Source organism: Notolepis coatsorum (assembly GCF_963971535.1).
Source record: "Notolepis coatsorum genome assembly, chromosome: 17".
Classification (NCBI taxonomy): Eukaryota; Metazoa; Chordata; class Actinopteri; order Aulopiformes; family Paralepididae; genus Notolepis; species Notolepis coatsorum.
In genome coordinates, this window is record NC_140181.1 from 38735529 (window position 1) to 38755594 (window position 20066).

The 20066-nt window shown below is 43.4% G+C and overlaps 1 protein-coding gene across 1 annotated transcript in view; it reads left to right on the forward strand.

The window, feature by feature from the left end:
- Window positions 1–20066, forward strand: part of vps13d (vacuolar protein sorting 13 homolog D) — a 200101-nt gene that overhangs the window by 110696 nt on the left and 69339 nt on the right. Inside the window, exons 39-42 of the mRNA XM_084334010.1 lie at window positions 10812–10917; window positions 12438–12593; window positions 16521–16656; window positions 17356–17403. Coding sequence (XP_084190136.1) covers window positions 10812–10917; window positions 12438–12593; window positions 16521–16656; window positions 17356–17403 — 446 coding nt within the window. The remainder of the gene's footprint in view (window positions 1–10811; window positions 10918–12437; window positions 12594–16520; window positions 16657–17355; window positions 17404–20066) is intronic.

Below are 20066 nucleotides of genomic sequence, written 5' to 3' on the forward strand. Positions count from 1 at the left end.
ACCGCCATCACTGTAAACGGTGGGAGTCGCTCACCTTGTTTGCAGGGCTATAACTATTTAAATATTATAGCTATATATATGCAATACTATGGCCCATTTGACATAGAGTATCTATCGTTCAACATGTGGAAAAGGAATATTTTTTCCATCCATACATTTCGTTTTATACCGTGGTGAAGTATGATTTTAGAGTGGTCTGGGGTAATTCCTGGGAGGCTAGTAATAGCCTGCGATGCATATTATACTTAATCCATTGGCATTTCGTCCCTATACACGCTACAATTAAAATTCAAATGCATATGATCAGTATATTATGTTCCATCATGCATGCATGAAAGGGGAGGGGGGGGGGCTCATTTCTGATTAATTGATTGTCAATAACGGCATTCGTTAGTACAACAGCATACGCTGATCAGGGCGATGGCAATGAAAAAAATGCACAACCAAGCTGAAATTGACGTTAAATTGCTCTTACCTGTGGCCGATGATATTCCAAAAAGAATATTCCAATTATTTGATTGCCATCTGCTAGATCGTATGTCCATTTGGCCCACGCCATAACCCCCCACAGCATGATGAATCCGGCGTCCCGAAAGCGATTCAACGCGATCGGGTGAATATCTTGATCCACGTTACAAGAAAACTCCGCCCGGATGACTTTCATTTTCTTTTTATCCACTTTTTCTCCTATTTTTCTCCCATCCCAATTTCGTGATTCCAATTCTTCCCTCCCCTGTCTTGAACGTTGCTAGACTATGCCTCCCACTGGTCGGCTGTATGCCTCCCTCTGGTACACGAGGAGGCAGCCTGTCGCATCTTTTCACCAGACAGTTCGAACTCTGCTCACGCTGCCCCCGATACTTCCTGTTTCTGCTGTACAGGCGTCACCCAACCGACCTGTAGGAGTCGCTGTCCACAACGTCCAATCCCCACCCACCGGCTTTCCCACCCTCTAACACTGCCAATTGTGTTAGTATGACGGCCGGCCAAGCCGGTAGCAACGCCGATAGCTGGGCTCGATACCAGCATCTCCTGCGTTAGTGGCGAGCGCCTTGCCCACTGCGCCACTCAGCCGCCCTCGCCCGGATGACTTTCAATGATGCACAGCCACATACACAGAGTCAGAAAGGAAGTGCGACATCGGCCGCATACCACCAGGCGGCGGTATCGGACTGTTGCGATCTGTTGGTGATTGGTGGTAATCTGGACGTTGTGGACAGCGACTCCTACAGGTCGGTTGGGGACGCCTGCACAGCAGAGACAGGAAATGGCGGGGGTAGTGTGAGCCTCCCACACGTTACACCTTGCCACACAGTACCACAGCCTTCCAGGATGATTTATGAATAAAAATAGCTAATAAAAGAAATAACGATCATAATAACGAGTATACTTGTTGTTGGCGTCAAACGATTGGCGGCCTATAACGAGTATACTCGTTGATGGCGGGGAATGAGTTAAGAATGAAATAAGGACTTTCAGAAATGCAGCCATGGTATAAAATAAATCCTAAAGGAAACACTGACCTTCTTCTGCACCAGCAGTAGATATAATCAAACATCTTTCCTCAATTCCTGCTTTCTCCTGGAATGTAAATTAATTGAAAATTCTACTTGTATTATGCAACTGTTGTGGTCCTGTCTGGTGCTAGGGGCTACAAGTTCATTTAAACCTGCTACATCATGAAATGGTGTTCTGTACTAAGGGGACATTGAGCGGAGAAAAAATTTATTGGCAGGAAAAAGATAAATACTTTTCTTCACAAAACCTTTGCTTTCTCTCTCCACGCCATACAACCAGTCTCCAGGCACCTACACTGACATTTCTCTCTCTACCTCTTGCACTTAACCTCTTAAGGCGCCCCAAAAAGTGGCCATTTTTGTTTTCGTTTTTGAGGACTGCATACTCTTTTTGCAAACCAAAATACTATACTTTATACTTATAGCACATGCATAAGCCTGGTCTCTTTTGAAAGATAGCATTCTGAAGTTTCTGATACAATAAAGAAAGATCACTTTTAGTGCTAATGAAATAGAGTAACATAGGTCTGAACATGAAAAATGTGTCCAAATTTCATAATAATCTGTTCAGAAATGAGTGATTATGAGCAATTTTGGTAAACTGGAGGAAAAAAAAGCTCTCCAGTAAACCATTTCCTCATTGACTTCAATTAATTCAGCGTTTTTTTCTCTTCCGGTTTTCGCTCGTGACTTTTCACCTTGATCCCTAATTCACACATCCCCACATTGGAAAGCCACACTCATTGGCTACAACCCTGTCCAATGATTTTCGAGATCACCAAATGATTGACAGAGCTAGAGCCCTGGGAATCGGGGGTAGTAATCTGACTCTGCCGTGTACTTTGGTACACGCCTCACATATCGGCATGTAACTCGAGAACCGCTGAACAGATTTTGTCGCCTGAAACGGCAATCGACAGGCAACAAATAGGGCTTTAATTCTCTATATATATCTATATAAATGCACACCCAAGCCGCTAGAGGTCGGCAAAGTGGTGCGGGCCGTTGCACATTAAGAGGTTAATTATAAATTTAATTTATATAGCACACTTTAAACTCAAACGAGATCTCAAGGCGCTTCACAGCTAAAAAGAAAATACAAGGTTAAAAGTAAAAACACGAGCAGCAAAAACAGGCCCTAGTGGAAGAGTAAAAGAGTAAAATTAATTAGGGCTGGTTTTGAAGGCAGCAAGAGAGTCTGAGGCCCTGATGGATCCTGGCAGCTGATTCCACAGGCATGGCCCCAGTGTGGAAAAAGCATGGTGCCCCATGGTTGACAGCCTGGTGCGTGGGATGGTGAGGAGGTTTTGGCTGCCAGACCTTCTTCTTCTTCTTTCGTGTAACGTCAGAGGTCCAACTCCGTATCTTGTAGCCATGCCCTTAACTCTGGTCCCACATCAAAGAGGCTGGCTTCCGAGGGTGGTTTGTATAGGGGGCAGATGGTCAGGATGTGGTCAACAGTCTGCTCAGGGTCTCCACACTCACATGCAGCGCTGTCTGCCAGGCCCCACTTCTTTAATGATGCTTTAAAGCGACCAACCCCAGATCTTAAACGGTTCAGCAGAACCCATTGCCGGCGTGGAAGATCGTCTCCTGTGGCGCCATCTCCTGGATCCCAGATGTAGTGGTGGATACGGGTTGGCCCAGCGCTCTCCCACTCTCTCTTCCAGGCTGCCGCCAGCCATCCATTTCTGGATAGGTCCTCAGTGGTGGAACGGAGCATCTCTTGTTGTAGGGGTGTCGGGACTTGAGTCTGCTCATAGGTGCTGTTGTTGTTGTGGTGTTGTGTAGGATGTGCCAGTCATGCTTCACCGCCTTCCTTGCTAGGGCGAGAGTGGCAGCCTCTCGTCGTAGGCCAGCTGGTGCGATTCCTGCAAGGACTGGCAGCAGGAAGACTGGTGTAGCCTTCAGGCATCCAGTGATGATCCGGAGGGCGTTGTTAGTAGCCGCATCAACTTTTTTAACATGTGGGCTTCTGCTCCACACGTAAAAACACGAGCAGCAAAAACAGGCCCTAGTGGAAGAGTAAAAGAGTCAAATTAATTAGGGCTGGTTTTGAAGGCAGCAAGAGAGTCTGAGGCCCTGATGGATCCTGGCAGCTGATTCCACAGGCATGGCCCCAGTGTGGAAAAAGCATGGTGCCCCATGGTTGACAGCCTGGTGCGTGCGATGGTGAGGAGGTTTTGGCTGCCAGACCTAAGTGACCTGGATGCAGATTGAGGGTAGAGGAGGTCCTGGAGGTAGGTTGTGCCGGAGTGGTTAATGGCCTTGTAGACTAGCAGGAGAATCTTAAAGTTTATCCTCTGGTTTATTGGCAGCCAGTGGAGGACTGGGGTGATGTGCTGAGCTTTACAGGTTTTGGTGAGGACAGTTCTGGACGTACTGTAACCTCTGGATGGTTTTGGGGGGAAGGCCTGCCAGCAGAGATATATAGTAGTCGATGCAGGAACTGACAAAGGCATGGACCAGTCCTTCGGCATCCGATTGGGAGAGTGAGGGTCTAAGTTTAGAAATGTTCCTCAGGTGGTAGAAGGAGGTTTGGAGGTTTATGTGGGCATCAAAGGACAGTGATGAGTCCAACTTTACACCCAGTCTGGTGACAAGTGAGGAGAGGGGGATGGAGTGATTGTCAACAGTGATATGGGTGATACCGGCCTGTTTGGTTTGATGGGGGCATTGGGCGGTGCCGATGAGGATGGCTTCCATTTTACTGCCATTTAGCTGCAGGGAGTTTCTACTCATCCTGTGGCGGATGTCATCAAGGCATCTGGTAGCCCGGGTGAGAGCCAGGTGTGAGTCGGGGGCGGTTTGGAGGTAGATTTGGGTATCATCAGCATATGAGTGGGATTTGTATGTCATGATATATGTTACCAAAGAAGAGCATGTAGATTAAAAAGAGCAGGGGCCTCAGGACTGACCCCTGGGTGATGCCAGAGGTAACACATCTTGTGCTGGAGGTGAGGTTCCCCAGCATCACATATTCCTGCCTCCCCGAGAGGTAGAAGTGGAAGAAGTCGAGAGCCGTCCCTGTAACTCCCACCTCCCGGAGGCGCTGACACAGAGTGCGATGGTCCACTGTGTCAAAAGCGTCACTTAAGTTGGGGGAACCGGAATCAGCCATCATGAGAAGGTCATTTAGAACCCTGACCAGGGCAGTAGGGCGGGCCATACTTTTTTTTTTTTGGAAAATTAATCGAGTGGGGTGTCTAAAATACGTGTTTTTTTGTGGGGAATTCAAATATGGGATTATTTTTACAATCGGATAACTCCTACCTACATTGTTTTGGATTTCAAAATGGCCGATTTGACCATTTTTCACCCCTTGGCCATACATGGATGCCAACATGAATCTTAAGGAAATCCTAACATGCAAGGTGTCTAAATGATGTGTTTCTTAATGGGGAATTCAAATATGAGTTCATTTTTGGGATAGGATAACTCTAACCTACATCATTTTGGATTTCAAAATGGCCGATTTTACCATTTTTCACCCCTTGGCCATACATGGATGATAACATGAATCTGAAGGAATTCCTAACATGCAATATGTCTAAATGATGTGTTTCTTAATGGGGAATTCAAATATGAGGTCATTTTTGGGATAGGATAAATATAACCTGCATAATCTTGGATTTCAAAATGGCTGATTTTACCATTTGAACCCATTGGTATTGTATTACAAAATTGCAAAGATAAAAAATATATGGGAAATCATTTATAATGACAAAGCCATCAAATTTATTAACAAGTGAACTGTATATAACTGGATACAACTCCAAAGATCAATAATAATAATACTAACAATAATAAATTGTATTTGTAATGCACACAAACACCTAAGTGCTAAATCTCGATTTCCTGACTTCTTGAACTTTGCCAGGTTCCAATATCTTGATTGGACTCATTCTTGGATGGCAAGATCTCCTACTGTACTGCTTTAGCCACCAACCTACAAACACAAACTTAAAGTCAACGTCAGCCATAAATAGGTGAGCTCTTTCCAGAACTACTCAGCAGAAACCTCTGTAACCATTTTAACAAACGTCTCAATGTAGCCTATTGAGAAAATCCATGGGGCTCCATCAATCATCTATCTTCTTAAATTTGATCAGGTTGCACAAGTCCTGCTTGGATTCATTCTTGGACATCAGCCTCCTGCTGGTCTCCTGAGCCCTGATCCCTCCATCCCTTTTTTCTTATGAAAAGTACTTAGCAGAGGCCTCAGTCACCATTTTAACAACCCTCTCGATGCTTTGTGTGTGGCAAGGCCAGTCGAGAACCTCCATGGGGGTGTTGATGAAGTTCTTCACCTCGGAGGTGCTTAGGGAGCAGGTGAGAGGTGGCTCTGACACATCTTCTGACCAGCTGATTAAGCCACCAATGCTGGAAGCGTCACTATTGATGTGAGGTGTTCTTCTGATCCTGACACAGGAGTCTCCCAGCTGAGTGTCTGGATCCCCCTCTCCCCTGATGGCCAGGATTCTCTCCACCCCCTCAATTCTCTCTTTTTGATCCTCAGAGCACAGCAGTGTTTGGAGGATGGCTTCACTGTGGGCATACCAAGCAGATCTTCTCACAGTTGGCATCACAACATCCAGCACCTCCTTCCTCTGAGACTTGAGGTAGTCCAGCTGAAACAGGATGTGCCTAGGCCCTTCGATCCAGGAGTGCTTGACCTTTATGTTGAACCAACATGGATAATACACTCCAATGATGAATTCCACAATGCATTGTAGATTATTCAGGTTCTTTCTTTTAAGTTGATGCTTTGACACCCAGAGCCTGAGGAGTCTGTTTGCTGTGGTGAGCCAGCGGCTGTGGTTTACCGGTCCAATCTCCAGCAGAGCCAGCCTTGCAGAAAGCACTCCATCCCTGATTGCACAGACCAGCTTATAGCCATAGTGTTGATCAGTTGAGAGATCTTGAATGATCTTCTCAGGCAGCTTGATCAGCGGAGGGCCAAGAAAGATCCTGGTGAAGTTAGGATTGATCTCCAAGTCTGTAACAGAATCAATGAGCTGTCCTATTGGCCCAGACAATTTGTTGTCTGACAGAGTAGCCCCATCAACTTCAACAATGAGACGGCGCAGTGGAAGTTCACCAGTGTGCAGGTTGCACACCAACCAGACCAGCTTTCTCCCCAGGTGCAGCTCCAGCTTCCGCATTATACCTGCCTTCACTCCAGTGTTGACATTGGTCGAGTCTCCTCCAATGGCCCACAAGGTCTTATCAGAACCTCTCTCTTTCAGCCAGGCAAACAGGACCTTAGCAATCTTCTCTGCATGGGACTCCTCTTTAGTTGCTTTCTCTGGTGTAAAGTGGAACAGATAGTTGCTGCCAGGCTCACTAGCAACACTATAGTGTTCTTCCTTGATCTTTGCAGGAAAAGATTGGTCACTGCCCTCAGCTTCCATCATCACATTGGTCATGTCAATCCGCCCATCAAAGAGGATACAGGAGATCCCCCCCTCCTCCCTGCACTTCTCCTCAAACTCTTCCCCCAGCTCTTGCATCAACTTTTCTTGTGCTCTCTTAACCTTGTTCTTATCAATCACTTTACTTGTGTCATCTTCTAAGATGAGTCCTGCATCAATCAGAGCTGCAGTTGCTATAGCTGCAGTTGGCCTTAGACCTATGCCATACCTTACACTAGCAAGGGCGATGTTTGGAATCTCATCATAATTTTTCCGTAGCTTTGCTGAAGCTGCAGGGTCAGTTTCAGGAATGAGCTCAACTTCAGGGACTGTAAGGAAGCTCTCAAAATCCTTCCTGGCAACCTTGTCTGCTGCTGCAAAGCTTTCTTCTTTGCCCCTTCTCCTTTTCTCTGCCTTCTTTTCCATCCCCTGCCTTTCCAATGTTTTCACCTGTCTCTTGTGCTCAGGCAGATCAGCTCCAGCCATTTGGTGTGGTCCTTTACTTCCAACCTTTTCCCTCTGTCCCTTGATGTAGGCAATATCTTTCACAGGAATCTTTTTGTCTTTGCTGCAGCAACAGTTAATGTTCAGATTCATGTTGGCATCCATGTATGGCCAAGGGGTGAAAAATGGTAAAATCGGCCATTTTGAAATCCAAAATTATGCAGGTTAGAGTTATCCTATCCCAAAAATGACCTCATATTTGAATTCCCCATTAAGAAACACATCATTTAGACACCTTGCATGTTAGGATTTCCTTCAGATTCATGTTGGCATCCATGTATGGCCAAGGGGTGAAAAATGGTAAAATCGGCCATTTTGAAATCCAAAATTATGTAGGTTAGAGTTATTCTATCCCAAAAATGAACTCATATTTGAATTCCCCATTAAGAAACACATCATTTAGACACCTTGCATGTTATGATTTCCTTCAGATTCATGTTGGCATCCATGTATGGCCAAGGGGTGAAAAATTGTCAAATCGGCCATTTTGAAATCCAAAACAATGTAGGTAGGAGTTATCCGATTAGAAAAATAATCCCATATTTGAATTCCCCACAAAAAAACACGTATTTTAGACACCCCACTCGATTGATTTTCCAAAAAAAAAAAAGTATGGCCCGCCCTACCAGGGCAGTCTCTGTGCTGTGGGAGGGTCTAAAGTCAGACTGGATTCGGAACGTCTCATAGAGCATGCAGCTGTAGGGTGACAACCTTTTCCAGAACCTTTTCCAGGAAGGGCAGGTTTGAGATGGGGCGGTAGTTGGAGAGAACGTCTGGATCCAAGTTGTGCACTTTTAGCACAGGTTTAATAGCTGCAGGTTTTTGAGGGGGGGGGGGGGGTGGAACTTCACCGGTGGACAGTGAGCGGTTTATTATCTGGGTCATGGTGGGGACAGTGGCTGGAAGGCACATTTTCAAAAGCGATGTTGCGAGAGGATCCCGGGAGCTGGTGGAAGAGTTCATTTTGTGAACTATGGCGGATAGCTCAGCTTGGGTGACCTCAACAAAGCATCCTAGAGTAGGGCCATCATGAGGGGCAGTGTCGGGTGGATGGGCCAGTTGAGTAGGGGCAATGTTGTACCTGATTGTTTCAATCTTGGTTTTGAAAAAGTCCATAAAATGGTTGCATTAAAAAAGGACAATAAAACTCTATGAACCGCTCCATATTGTTGTTTCCAAAATCACACATGTGACCTTTGCATACAAAACTAGAGTTTTTTTTCAAAGGTTTTGCGCGAGAACACAAATGTTTCTCAGGAGAAGTATTTTTCTTTTTCTTTTTTATATAACACAGAAATGATCAGTCTCCAAAACCAGGGTGATTTGATCTCACTGGAAGGTTACATTCCATTTGGGGTTGCAGGTTTGAGTGATGACTACTACTATAGTATTGGGAGGGTTAGGTTTGAGTGATGACTACTACTATAGTATTGGGAGGGTTAGGTTTGAGTGATGACTACTATAGTATTGGGAGGGTTAAGTTTGAGTGATGACTACTATAGTATTGGGAGGGTTATGTTATTGTTAGATTAGTTATTTTTCCTTTTCTCCCTGTTTTACATTGTGTTTTGAATGTCCTGTTTAATTTTCTGCTGCTGTTTATGTGCGACTCATGGAAAGAATGCTTCATAAAAGCATGGCTGGCATTTGTGAACATTATGAACACTTGCCTTGGTGTGTGAATTCCATCATAGAATACACTTGTAATTGCTTCTTTCATATGCAGTCAACAGAGTTGGCAAATTGCCATGATGGTAGGCTGAGCAGCATATCATTATGGGACCATTGTTTTTATGTTTTTACAGTATTTCATCAAATTATGTATTTTGTCCGATACAATTATGTTTAACATGTTTAAGAATGAATTCTCACTACCTAGAATATTGAAAAAGGAGTACACATGCAACTTGAGATTCATATTACAATTCTAATTTCTCTTCTATGGTCCTAAGCTGTCATTTTAGTAGCATGTGCACTCCTTGGAAAATGTACAAGCCATCTTAGATTTCCATGGCATTCACTAGAATATGCAACATTGGTTGTGTATTTTTGTACATTGGTGTATGAATGCAATATTACTAGCAAAATACATGATTGTATTGGACTTCAACGAAAAGCTGTCACTAATGTCACTTTTAACTTTGTTCATTTGAAGAAATGAATAGCATATATTTCTATTGTTTTTGTCTGTCGTGGGGAAAAATATAAATCTCCAATTTGGCATTTGTGTTTATATACTATATGCAATTAATGGCTGAATGATTGACATGTCCTTCATATATAGAACATGCTGTGTGTAATACTCTGACCAAACCAACCCTTATAGTTTAGAACCAAACCAACCCTTATAGTTTAGAACCAAACCAACACTTATACAGTAGTTTAGAACCAAGCCAACCCTTATAGTTTAGAACCAAGCCAACCCATATAGTTTAGAACCAAGCCAACCCTTATAGTTTAGAACCAAACCAACCCTTATCATTTAGAACCAAGCCAACCCGTATAGTTTAGAACCAAATCAACCTTTGTCATTTAGAACCAAACTAACCCTTATAGTTTAGAACTAAGACAACCTTTATAGTTTAGAACCAAGCCAACCCTTATAGTTTAGAACCAAGCCAACCCTTATAGTTTAGAACCAAGCCAACCCTTATAGTTTAGAACCAAGCCAACCCTTATAGTTTAGAACCAAGCCAACCCTTATAGTTTAGTACCAAATCAACCTTTGTAATTTAGAACCAAGCCAACCCTTATAATTTAGAACCAAGCCAACCCGTATAGTTTAGAACCAAGCCAACCCGTATAGTTTAGAACCAAATCAACCTTTGTAATTTAGAACCAAACTAACCCTTATAGTTTAGAACTAAGACAACCTTTATAGTTTAGAACCAAGCCAACCCTTATAGTTTAGAACCAAGCCAACCCTTATAGTTTAGAACCAAGCCAACCCTTATAGTTTAGAACCAAGCCAACCCTTATAGTTTAGTACCAAATCAACCTTTGTAATTTAGAACCAAGCCAACCCTTATAATTTAGAACCAAACCAACTCTTATAGTTTAGGACCAAACCAACCCTTGTAGTTTAGAACCAAACCAACCCTTATAATTTAGGACCAACCCAACCCCATGGGAAATAATTCAAAAATCACAAAAATAAATGGCCATCAGTTGGAATATTGAACTACTTTTCCCCAAATTCTTAAGAAGTTGTCGGAGATAAATAATTTTCCCTGGGTACCCGACGTCACCATGGCTTCCTTCAATGTGTTGTAGCGTAAGCATAAAGAAAGCTGTTTAAAGTAAGTATAAAACTGTGAACAGGTCAAAGGTGCCTGTGGTTTGTGTGGTGTTGACTTGTGACTGTGCCCATTTCCAGCTGATGTCAAGCTGTCCAAGAGGAGGCAGCCGTTTGTGCCCTACGCCCTGCGCAATCACACCGGATGTACCATGTGGTTCGCCACCCTCACCACCACCCCTACAAGGTCAGTGAATATGGTACTGTCCATCACCATTACTGATAAAATAATGGCAAAGACATTTCAAAGGGAGACAAACCAAGTCCTTCTCACTTTCTGTCACTTCCTGAATGCTGCCAGTGCCAATTTGTTATTTATTATGTATTAGTCCTTATTGAGACTCACGTCAGAAACGTTTAGGCTTCCATTAGGGATGTTTTAAGATCAGATTAATTTGCAGTCTATCGTTTAAAATGGTGCAAGATGTTTTTCTTTTAAGCACATGTGGCTTCCCAAAAGGTTTGTGAGGCACGGAGTCAGACGCACATGTGAGCGGTGTGGGGTAAGAGTGGTGTGGGGTGCTCGCCCTGAGTGAGGAGCACGTTTTAATATCTGTAACTCAAAACTGCTCAATGCCACTTAAATGCGCCCCATTCCGCTCATGATCTTGTATTGCCAAAGCCCATTTACTATTATGCTATTGTGCAAACATTTATAGAACATTTACTGGTTTACTTGTAATTTAATGTCGAAAATGTCACTTTGTCCACCAGTTACCACTTTTTACTTTCACTTTCACACAGAGTTGATCGGGACAGAGAGGCTCCTGCAATATATCCAATATACTATATTTGCTCTGGCACCACAGGTCTAAATGATCCTTTCCATTACTTAAATCAATAGACTATACACAAATAGGCTATGCCTTTGTGGCAAGTTATCGTAGGTTGAGCTAGGATTACGGTTTTGGGACTAATATATTCAGCAAGTAGGCAAAAAAAACTTTTTTGCATTTCATTAATTACATGAATCACAATGAAGATAAAACAAAATACATACAAATAAAAATAAATAAAATAGCTACATCTCAACAGAAATAAAAGCCATACAGCAAACAGTGCAGTAATTTGACTACCAGCCAGCTGGGATAAATGAATATCTTCCATGTTAATAATGAAGATGCACAGTGCTGTCACAGAAAGACTGTTCTGATTGGTTCCATGGTAGTCCAGACTGAAATCACTTTCAATTCAATCTTTATTTATAATCGATAAATACACTGAGTAATTAAACTCATTTACAGTGCCGTCGAGATATTAATGGGAGGCCAGACCAATATTGCTTGTGAAATCATGCAATATTTGTCTGGTTTGCGAGGCAAACCTTCTGGTATATCCAAGTGGTAAACTGTGGCTACTCCCATGATAACTGATTTGTATAACCCCATGTAACCTTGGTGTACAGTCTCCTCCTGTAACCATGGTGTATAATCCCATGTGCCCTTGGTGTATAATCCCATCTAACCTTGGTGTATAATATCATGTAACCTTGGTGTATAATCCCTTGTATCCTTGGTGTATAATCCCTTGTATTCTTGGTGTATAATCCCATGTATTATTGGTGTATAACCCCATGTAACCTTACATTTAGCCAGGGTGTATAATCCCATGTATCGTTGGTGTATAATCGCATGTATCCTTGGTGTATAAACTCATGTAACCATGGTGTATAAACTCATGTAACCATGGTGTGCATGTCCCTGACAGGGTGGCGTTATCCCACAGTGGCAGTGCTGACTCTATCTCAGAGGTGCATCATGGTCCGGGGACAGACGACAGCCACAACATCAGCCAGTGGAGAGAGGTGCTGCCGGGTGAGGAGATACCGTTTGAGTTTGAGGCACGGGAGAAACTCCGACATAGGTATGGCTTTGATTCATGTGAAAATGGTAGTCCTTTGTTTGTTTGTTTTTTTAGTTTGTTTTAAAGCAAATCTATAAAAAGTACTACTGGGGGACATTAACGGAGCATAAATTCTCCTCCTTGTGATGCTACCCTGAACTAGCCGCAACAGTGTCCCAGCTTGTGATGCTACCCTGACCTAGCCGCAACAGTGTCCCAGCTTGTGACGCTACCCTGACCTAGCCGCAACAGTGTCCCAGCTTGCTAGCACATATCTGGGCCAAAGACAAAGTCATACAGTTTCCCTGTGTACTGTACATACACTGCTGCTCAAACTCGCAACATACACTCATGCACCAAGCACAGCTACTTGACACCCCAGGTGAATAGGCAAAACAATATTTGAATACCGTACTTTTCGCACTATAAGCCGCACCTGAATATAAGCCGCAGCAGCTAAATTGAATGATGTGTACATATATAAGCCGCACTGGACTATAAACCGCAGATGTTTTAATGTTTAATTACCATAATTTATGTAATTAGCATTGGGACACAATACTGTCGGACAAATAACAAGAATGAACTCATTTACAAGTTGTATTAAGTTTAGCAAATAAGGGAACAGATAAATAACATTTCAATGCAGTCAAAAAAGCTATATTTTGATTTTTACATTTTCGGGTTTGGTCACGTTGAGTCACATATAAGCCGCACCGTTATATAAGCCGCAGGGTCGAAAAATGGGGGGAAAAGCCGCGGCTTATAGTCCGAAAAGTACGGTATATATATATATATATATATATATATATATATATATATATATATATATATATATATATATATATATATATATATATATATATATATAATAAAAGTGTATTTTTACATGGGCGGCTAGGTGGTGTAGTGGGCAAGGCACTCGCCACCAGTGTGGAGACGCTAGGATTCGCGTGTTCGAATCCAGCTCTCCACATTGTTTTTCAGTTTGGCTGGTCGTCCGCAGTAATACACATTGGCCGTATTACGGGGAGGGAAAACTGAAGGGTGGGGATCGAACGTTGTGAACAAGCGACTCCTACAAGTCGGTTGGTGCGCCTGCGCAGTAGAATCAGGAAGTGTCGGGGGCAGCGTGAGCCTCCCACGCGTTACTCCTCGACACTGAGAGATCGAGCTGCGCAGGTGAAAAGATGCGACTGCTGTTACCTCAAGTACCGGAGGGGACTTGTGCTATGTATGACTTAGTCCACATTGCAGCCGGCTTGTGGGAGGCAAGAAACAGCGTTCGTGACAGGGGAGGGTTGAATTGGATGATACGAAATTGGGATGGGAGAAAATATGGAAAAATGGGAGAAAAAGTGGATCAAAAAAAAAAAAATTGTATTTTTACAAAGTTGTGAGTTTTCTTGTTTGTCGTTCTCTACCTAACAGTCAAGTAAGTGTGCTTGGTGTACTAACAAAGTACATAGTGAAATTGTATGACATTTCCTGCAGCCCAGATATGTGCTAGCAAGTCATTCGTACACCTATCACATTCTTTTTTTACGGAATAGACCTCTCTCACTGCTGATGTATTTTCAGACTTTTCCAGAGTCTCCAGTCTTTGCCGCAGCTATAGGAAAATTAATAGACTATTAATAGATTGCTTCTAGCTTCGTCTGTGGTTCATGCAGCTGTGGTCCCGTGAACAAAGCCTTCTAATACATTTCTCTCTCTGATAAAGGATAAGGCAGGGGATTTAGAATTTTAAGCACCAGTTTCAAAAAAGGAAAAAATCGCAAGTCAAACGCGATTTCACCATTAACACATTGGTCGCCAAGAACGAGTTACGCCGTTTTTGCCCGCCATGCGTTGAACGTCAAGAACGACTTATGCCGTTTTTGGGATCAATATTATTTTTTTTCGCCATGGCATTCATAATTCATCCAGCCAACCTCCGGACTGCAGCGGGACCCTGTATGAGATTGCAACGCCTCAATACCGCCGCCTGGTGGATGGTCGGGCGAGTTACACTCTCGCCAAAACCGGAAGTGCCGATCGGTGTGTCGAGGAAATCCCTCCGGCAGTGATATTTTGTTACGTGGATCCAGACAAACACTATAGTGCATTTGGATCGCTTTCTAAACTTAATAATCGATATGATTTCTGCGTTTATTGCGCCATACAAACCGGAAATGGATCTAGGAGATCGGCGTCAAATAATTGGGATCTTTTTCCTCCAGTCTCATCGGCGAACGGTAAGAGGACAGTAATGTTATTTTCAGCCCGATTGTTTATTCATTTCACTGCAAACCATCTGATCAATATATCAACCCATACTAAATAAAGCCGTTACTGACGATAAAGGAATTATAAACGACCCCCCCCCCCTTTCCTTCACGCATGATGAAGCATAATGTATACCGATCATAAACATTTGAATTTTTTAATATAGTGTGTATAGGAAAGAAACACCAATCGATAATCTATCATATGCTTCAGGGCCTATAACTACTGTTTTTGGAATTACAGCAGAAAAGATTAAAAACATACTTATATTCTCGACGCTATTAACACAACAATGTAGGGGGGGGGGAGGTGGCGCACGGAGATTACGTTCGTCACCAACACCGGGAGACACTAGGATTCGCCTGTTCGAATCCAGCTCCCGGCGTTGCTATCAGCTTGGCTGGCCTCTCACACTGATACAATTGGCTGTATCAGGGGGTGGGAAAGCTGAAGGGTGGGTCCTGGGCGTTGTGGACAGCGACCCCTACAGTTCGGTCGGGGCGCCTGCTCAGCGAGGGTTGGAACTGAGGAGAGATAGTGTGGCCTCCCACACGCTACACTCTCCCCGGTGAGAACCTGCGCGGCCAGGTTGGCCTGCCCCAGGCTGCACATGCGTCGGAGGAAAGCATGTGACAGTCTCCGGTCTCCCGGACCAACAGTAGGGGAAAGTACGCAACAACCAGGAAGGGTGGGATGGGAGAAAAATCGGGAAAAAGTAGGGGAAGAAAGATAAAAAAAAAAAAAAACACAACAATGTATGAATGAAAAAATATAACGTTCCCACATCCTGAACGATAGATAATCGATGTTGAATGGGCCATAGTAATGTCAATATAGCAATACAATTTAAAAAGTTATAGCCCTGCAAAGAAGGTAAACATCTCCATAGGCTTTCAACGGTGGCAGACTGGGTACTTTGATGGGCACAACCCCCGGCGCCCAATGTGTTAACCCCACATGCAGCATCAAGGACAACATTACTGGTAAATGGGATGTCTGCCATAGGAGGGAAAAGATGCACTGGGTATGGCTTATGATGTCATAATGATGTGAACACGTGAGAGGTCTATTGAATCAAGATTGAATGCAGATGGTTTACCTTTTGGCATGAAAAGGTTGTATTATATGGCGGCTGGGTGGCGCAGCGGACATTGCGCTCGTCACCAACGCAAGATACACCGGGTTCGACTCCGGCTGTCGGCGTTGCCTCCGGCTTGGGCCAGTCATCATACTAACTCAATTGGCAGAGTTAGCGGGTGGAAGTCGATGGGTGGTAATCTAGACGTTGTGGACAGCGACTCCTACAGGTCGGTTGGGGACGCCTGCACAGCAGAGACAGGAAATGGCGGGGGTAGTGTGAGCATCCCACACGTTACACCTCGCTAATGAGAGTCCGCGCTGGCAGGTGAAAAGATGTGACAGGCTGCCTCCTCGTGTATCGGAGGGGACACGTGATGCAAGGCTTCTATCCTCCCTACAACCGGCCAGTGCGGGGCATATGCGAGCAACGTTCAAGACAGGGTAGGGGAGAATTGGCACAGCGGGTAATTGGGATGGGAGAATAAGTATCATCCTCAAGTATATGTCACTTTCTTTCAAGTTTTATTTTTTTCTTCATTCTTCATTGATTGACTTGAAAGTGAATTGATTTCAGCGTGATTTCTCTGCTCTCTTCTGCAGACACACCCACGAGCTGAAGCTTCACCAGCTGCTGGTGCGTGTGGGCGGCTGGGAGCAGGTCAAGCCTGTATCTGTCGACAAGGTGGGCGTGTTCTTCCGCTACGCCGCTCCAGACCGGAACAACCCCTCCAACACTGTGAGTGTTTTGGTATTTATTTATTTATAAAATGTTATTTGTGACTCAGCACAGACTTGAGGTCCTTTTGAGGGATCTTACATTTTTTTTACATGATATGAAAGTACAGGTTCATACCTTCAAAATAAGCCATCACTTGTACAAATCGGTCTTATTAACCAAGATGATACCACAATCGCTCGTTTTGAGCCACAGGCCTAAAAAGAAGTGGAGCCCTTTTTGTTAACTATGTATGCAGACTACTTTACCCAGAAAGCATTGCTACTAGGGATGTCCGATATTATCGGCCTACCGATATTATCGGCCGATATTGGCATAAAAATGTGATATCGGAAAATATCGGTATCAGTTTAAAAGAAAAGATTTACATTTATTTAACCTTTATTTACCCAGGCAAGCAAGTAAGAACAAATTATTATTTTATTTATTGTCAAAGTATGCATAATGAGATTAAGAGTTGGACAATATCGGTGACGATATGTCATGTAATTTCCATTTTACTCTCTCAGAACCATTTTATATGACCTAAACATACAATCCGGGCCACTTATTTGTCAAGCACTTACCCCGAAGTTGTTGAAATGGTTCAACTTATCAGAGTATGTCTGTTTACTGGGGGCTGGCATCTTGATTAGACCGTAAAATGTGTTATTTTCACTCCAAGTGACATTGGATTTGTCTCCTTGTCTCCTCATCTAGGTCGGCAGCCCTATCAGCAGGACCAACATCATTCACCCGCATGTCTATGTAAGTCTGCTGTTGTTTCTCGATCAATGGCAACATTGACACGATGGAACTATAAGAATGACTTCAAGTGATGTTGGAACAAATCAGTGGAACTACAACAATTAGTCCTTTAAAGGGGAGATGTTTCATAGCGATATAAACATAGTCATAGCATCAAATTAGTATTTAGATAAACCACAGAAAAAATCACGTTATAAAAATAAGCCGTTTCTAAGAAAAAACGATTTGTTATGTCCAATTATGTAGCATTTATCAACATGTCCGCCGCCATTTTGTTCACGCTAAATGCTGATGTCACGGAGATGGTTTCGCCCGCAGCCTCCCACGTACCTAGCTACTACTACTACTACCTGCAGCATGCTGTAGCAATAGTATTAGGCTCCTCAAATATCGTTATTCATAAAAAAACATTTATGTAATATTTTACAGCATTGAGCAACAGGGGGATGCTGCATATGTATGCACTGTGTGAGGCCACGACATTTGAGCAAATTAATAATACTGCATGTTCTGAAGGTCCAGATTAATAATTAGAATTAGTTCAACAGAAAGGTATAGATTAGGCTATCACCTAAAGTCTGTTGGTTGCTATATGAGTTCAGCCTCAACCGAACTCAGTCTAAAGGCCCGTCGCCGTCGGCAGATCGATGCAGGAGTATGGTATTCCTCCTCTCCCTTGGCAACACCACAACACCGTTTCCAACTAATAACGGCACTAACGTTACCACCACAGCGCTGTAGCAAAACACCTCTCTCCTCACTTTTATTCTCCAACTAACGGTTATCTTTTTCTCCGTTCAATATGTGTTGAGTGGCTTGGCTGTATACAAAACTAACGGTATAACTTTGTCTCCATTGTAAGCAGCGGCGATACAAGGAGCATATACGGGCGAACAATAAAACACTATCAGGTCAACAGTAAATATATATCTTACAAATAAAACAATATATATATATAGAAAATAATAAACGTTGACTTTAGGTGATATCCCAATCCATACCCCTCTGTTGAACCAACCCCAACCATTAATCTGGACCTCCAGAACACTGCAGAATAATAATACGTGTGTAACAAAACCATTCATTGTGTTTGATGTAAGCAAACTGATGCCAGACTCAGCATTCATGCGTTCGAAACTCAACTCGTTATTATTGGCGCAAAAAAAGTCAGAGGAAACAATGCGGCCACTAATGCAAACCACGTTAGAGGGCACATGTGCGTATAACGGTGGTAGTCAGAAGGCTAAGGTGATCACATGAAAAGTAATGGATTCATAGGGCTCGACGACCGCGTTACACGCTCCCAGGTCGCACATATTTTTCAGACATTGCCCTGTACCCGAGCTCTACCAGGCAGTGTATTCGCACATTGATAGCCTTCTGAAAGAAGACGTTTCTTCAATTAGCTTTACCAGTGATATTTGGAGCTCTGATGTCAGCCCCATGTTAATGCTGAGTTTGACAGCTCAGTGGATTGACGCAGACTTTCAACTCCGTAAAGCGGTCCTGCATTCCCAAGAGTTCTCCGGCTCCCATACTGCTGCAGGCTGCAGCGCTGGCAACAGCATTCGAGAATATGTTTCAGACGTGGCATATTCCGAAAGAAAATATTCATGTCATACTCCGAGATAATGCCAGAAACGTGGTCAAATGCATGAAAGACGCAGGATTACAAAGTTTGGGATATATGGCCCACGCGCTTCAGCTGGCTGTCCAGTGTCCACAATGGAGTGCTGTCACAGCGCAGCATAAAAGACATCGCACTTTTACGCATTGTTTAGCCTATATTTACGCGCTGTGTTTAGCCTATTAACACTTTGGTCGCCAGGCTTATATTCATAATAAACCATCCCACGCCAGCTCTATTTGTCTATGGAGAAGTTCCCCTTCTTTGCAGGGCTATAACTTTTTAAATTGTATTGCTAAATTGACATTAATATGGCCCATTCAACGTCAAGTATCTATTGTTCAGGGTGTAGCAACGTTATACTTTTTCATTCACATATTCATACTAAAATACGGTCTAAAGTATAAGTATGTTTTTATCGTTTTCTGCAGCATTCTCCAGAACGTGATTTATAGCCCTAAATGCATTATATTGATGATCAAATACAGTTTGATAGCGATCTGCGCGAGATAAAAAATGTCAAATGGACGTGCTTCTAGAAGTTACTACTTATCATCTGATGTTGACCGGATGGGGGGGGGGGGGTCGTTTATAATTCCGTGGCCAACGTTAGATGATTCATCTAGTGTGGGTGATATGATCATCAGAGCAGTTTATATCGAACACGTTAAAAAAAAACGCTGAATCTCACCGTAGCTTCCTCGTAGCATTGGGCGATGAGCGTGGAGCAGAAATATTCCTATTATAAGATGTAGAAATATGCGATCCATCTCCAGGTTGTATAATAGTATATACGTCCAAATCATGTTGTTTATCGAGTTATTGGTAACGGATTGCTATCCATTGTGTCTAGCTCGAGTCCTGGGACTATTAGCGAGTAATCGGACCGAATTGGAATGAGCACCAGCTTCCGTTTCCTGTTTCCGGTTTGGGCGATCCGCCGATCGGCCACCAGATGGCGCTCTTGAACCGTTGGAGAGTTGAGAGGGGATCAACAGTAAGATCTCAAGTCTCCGGGGGAGAAATATGATTGCGA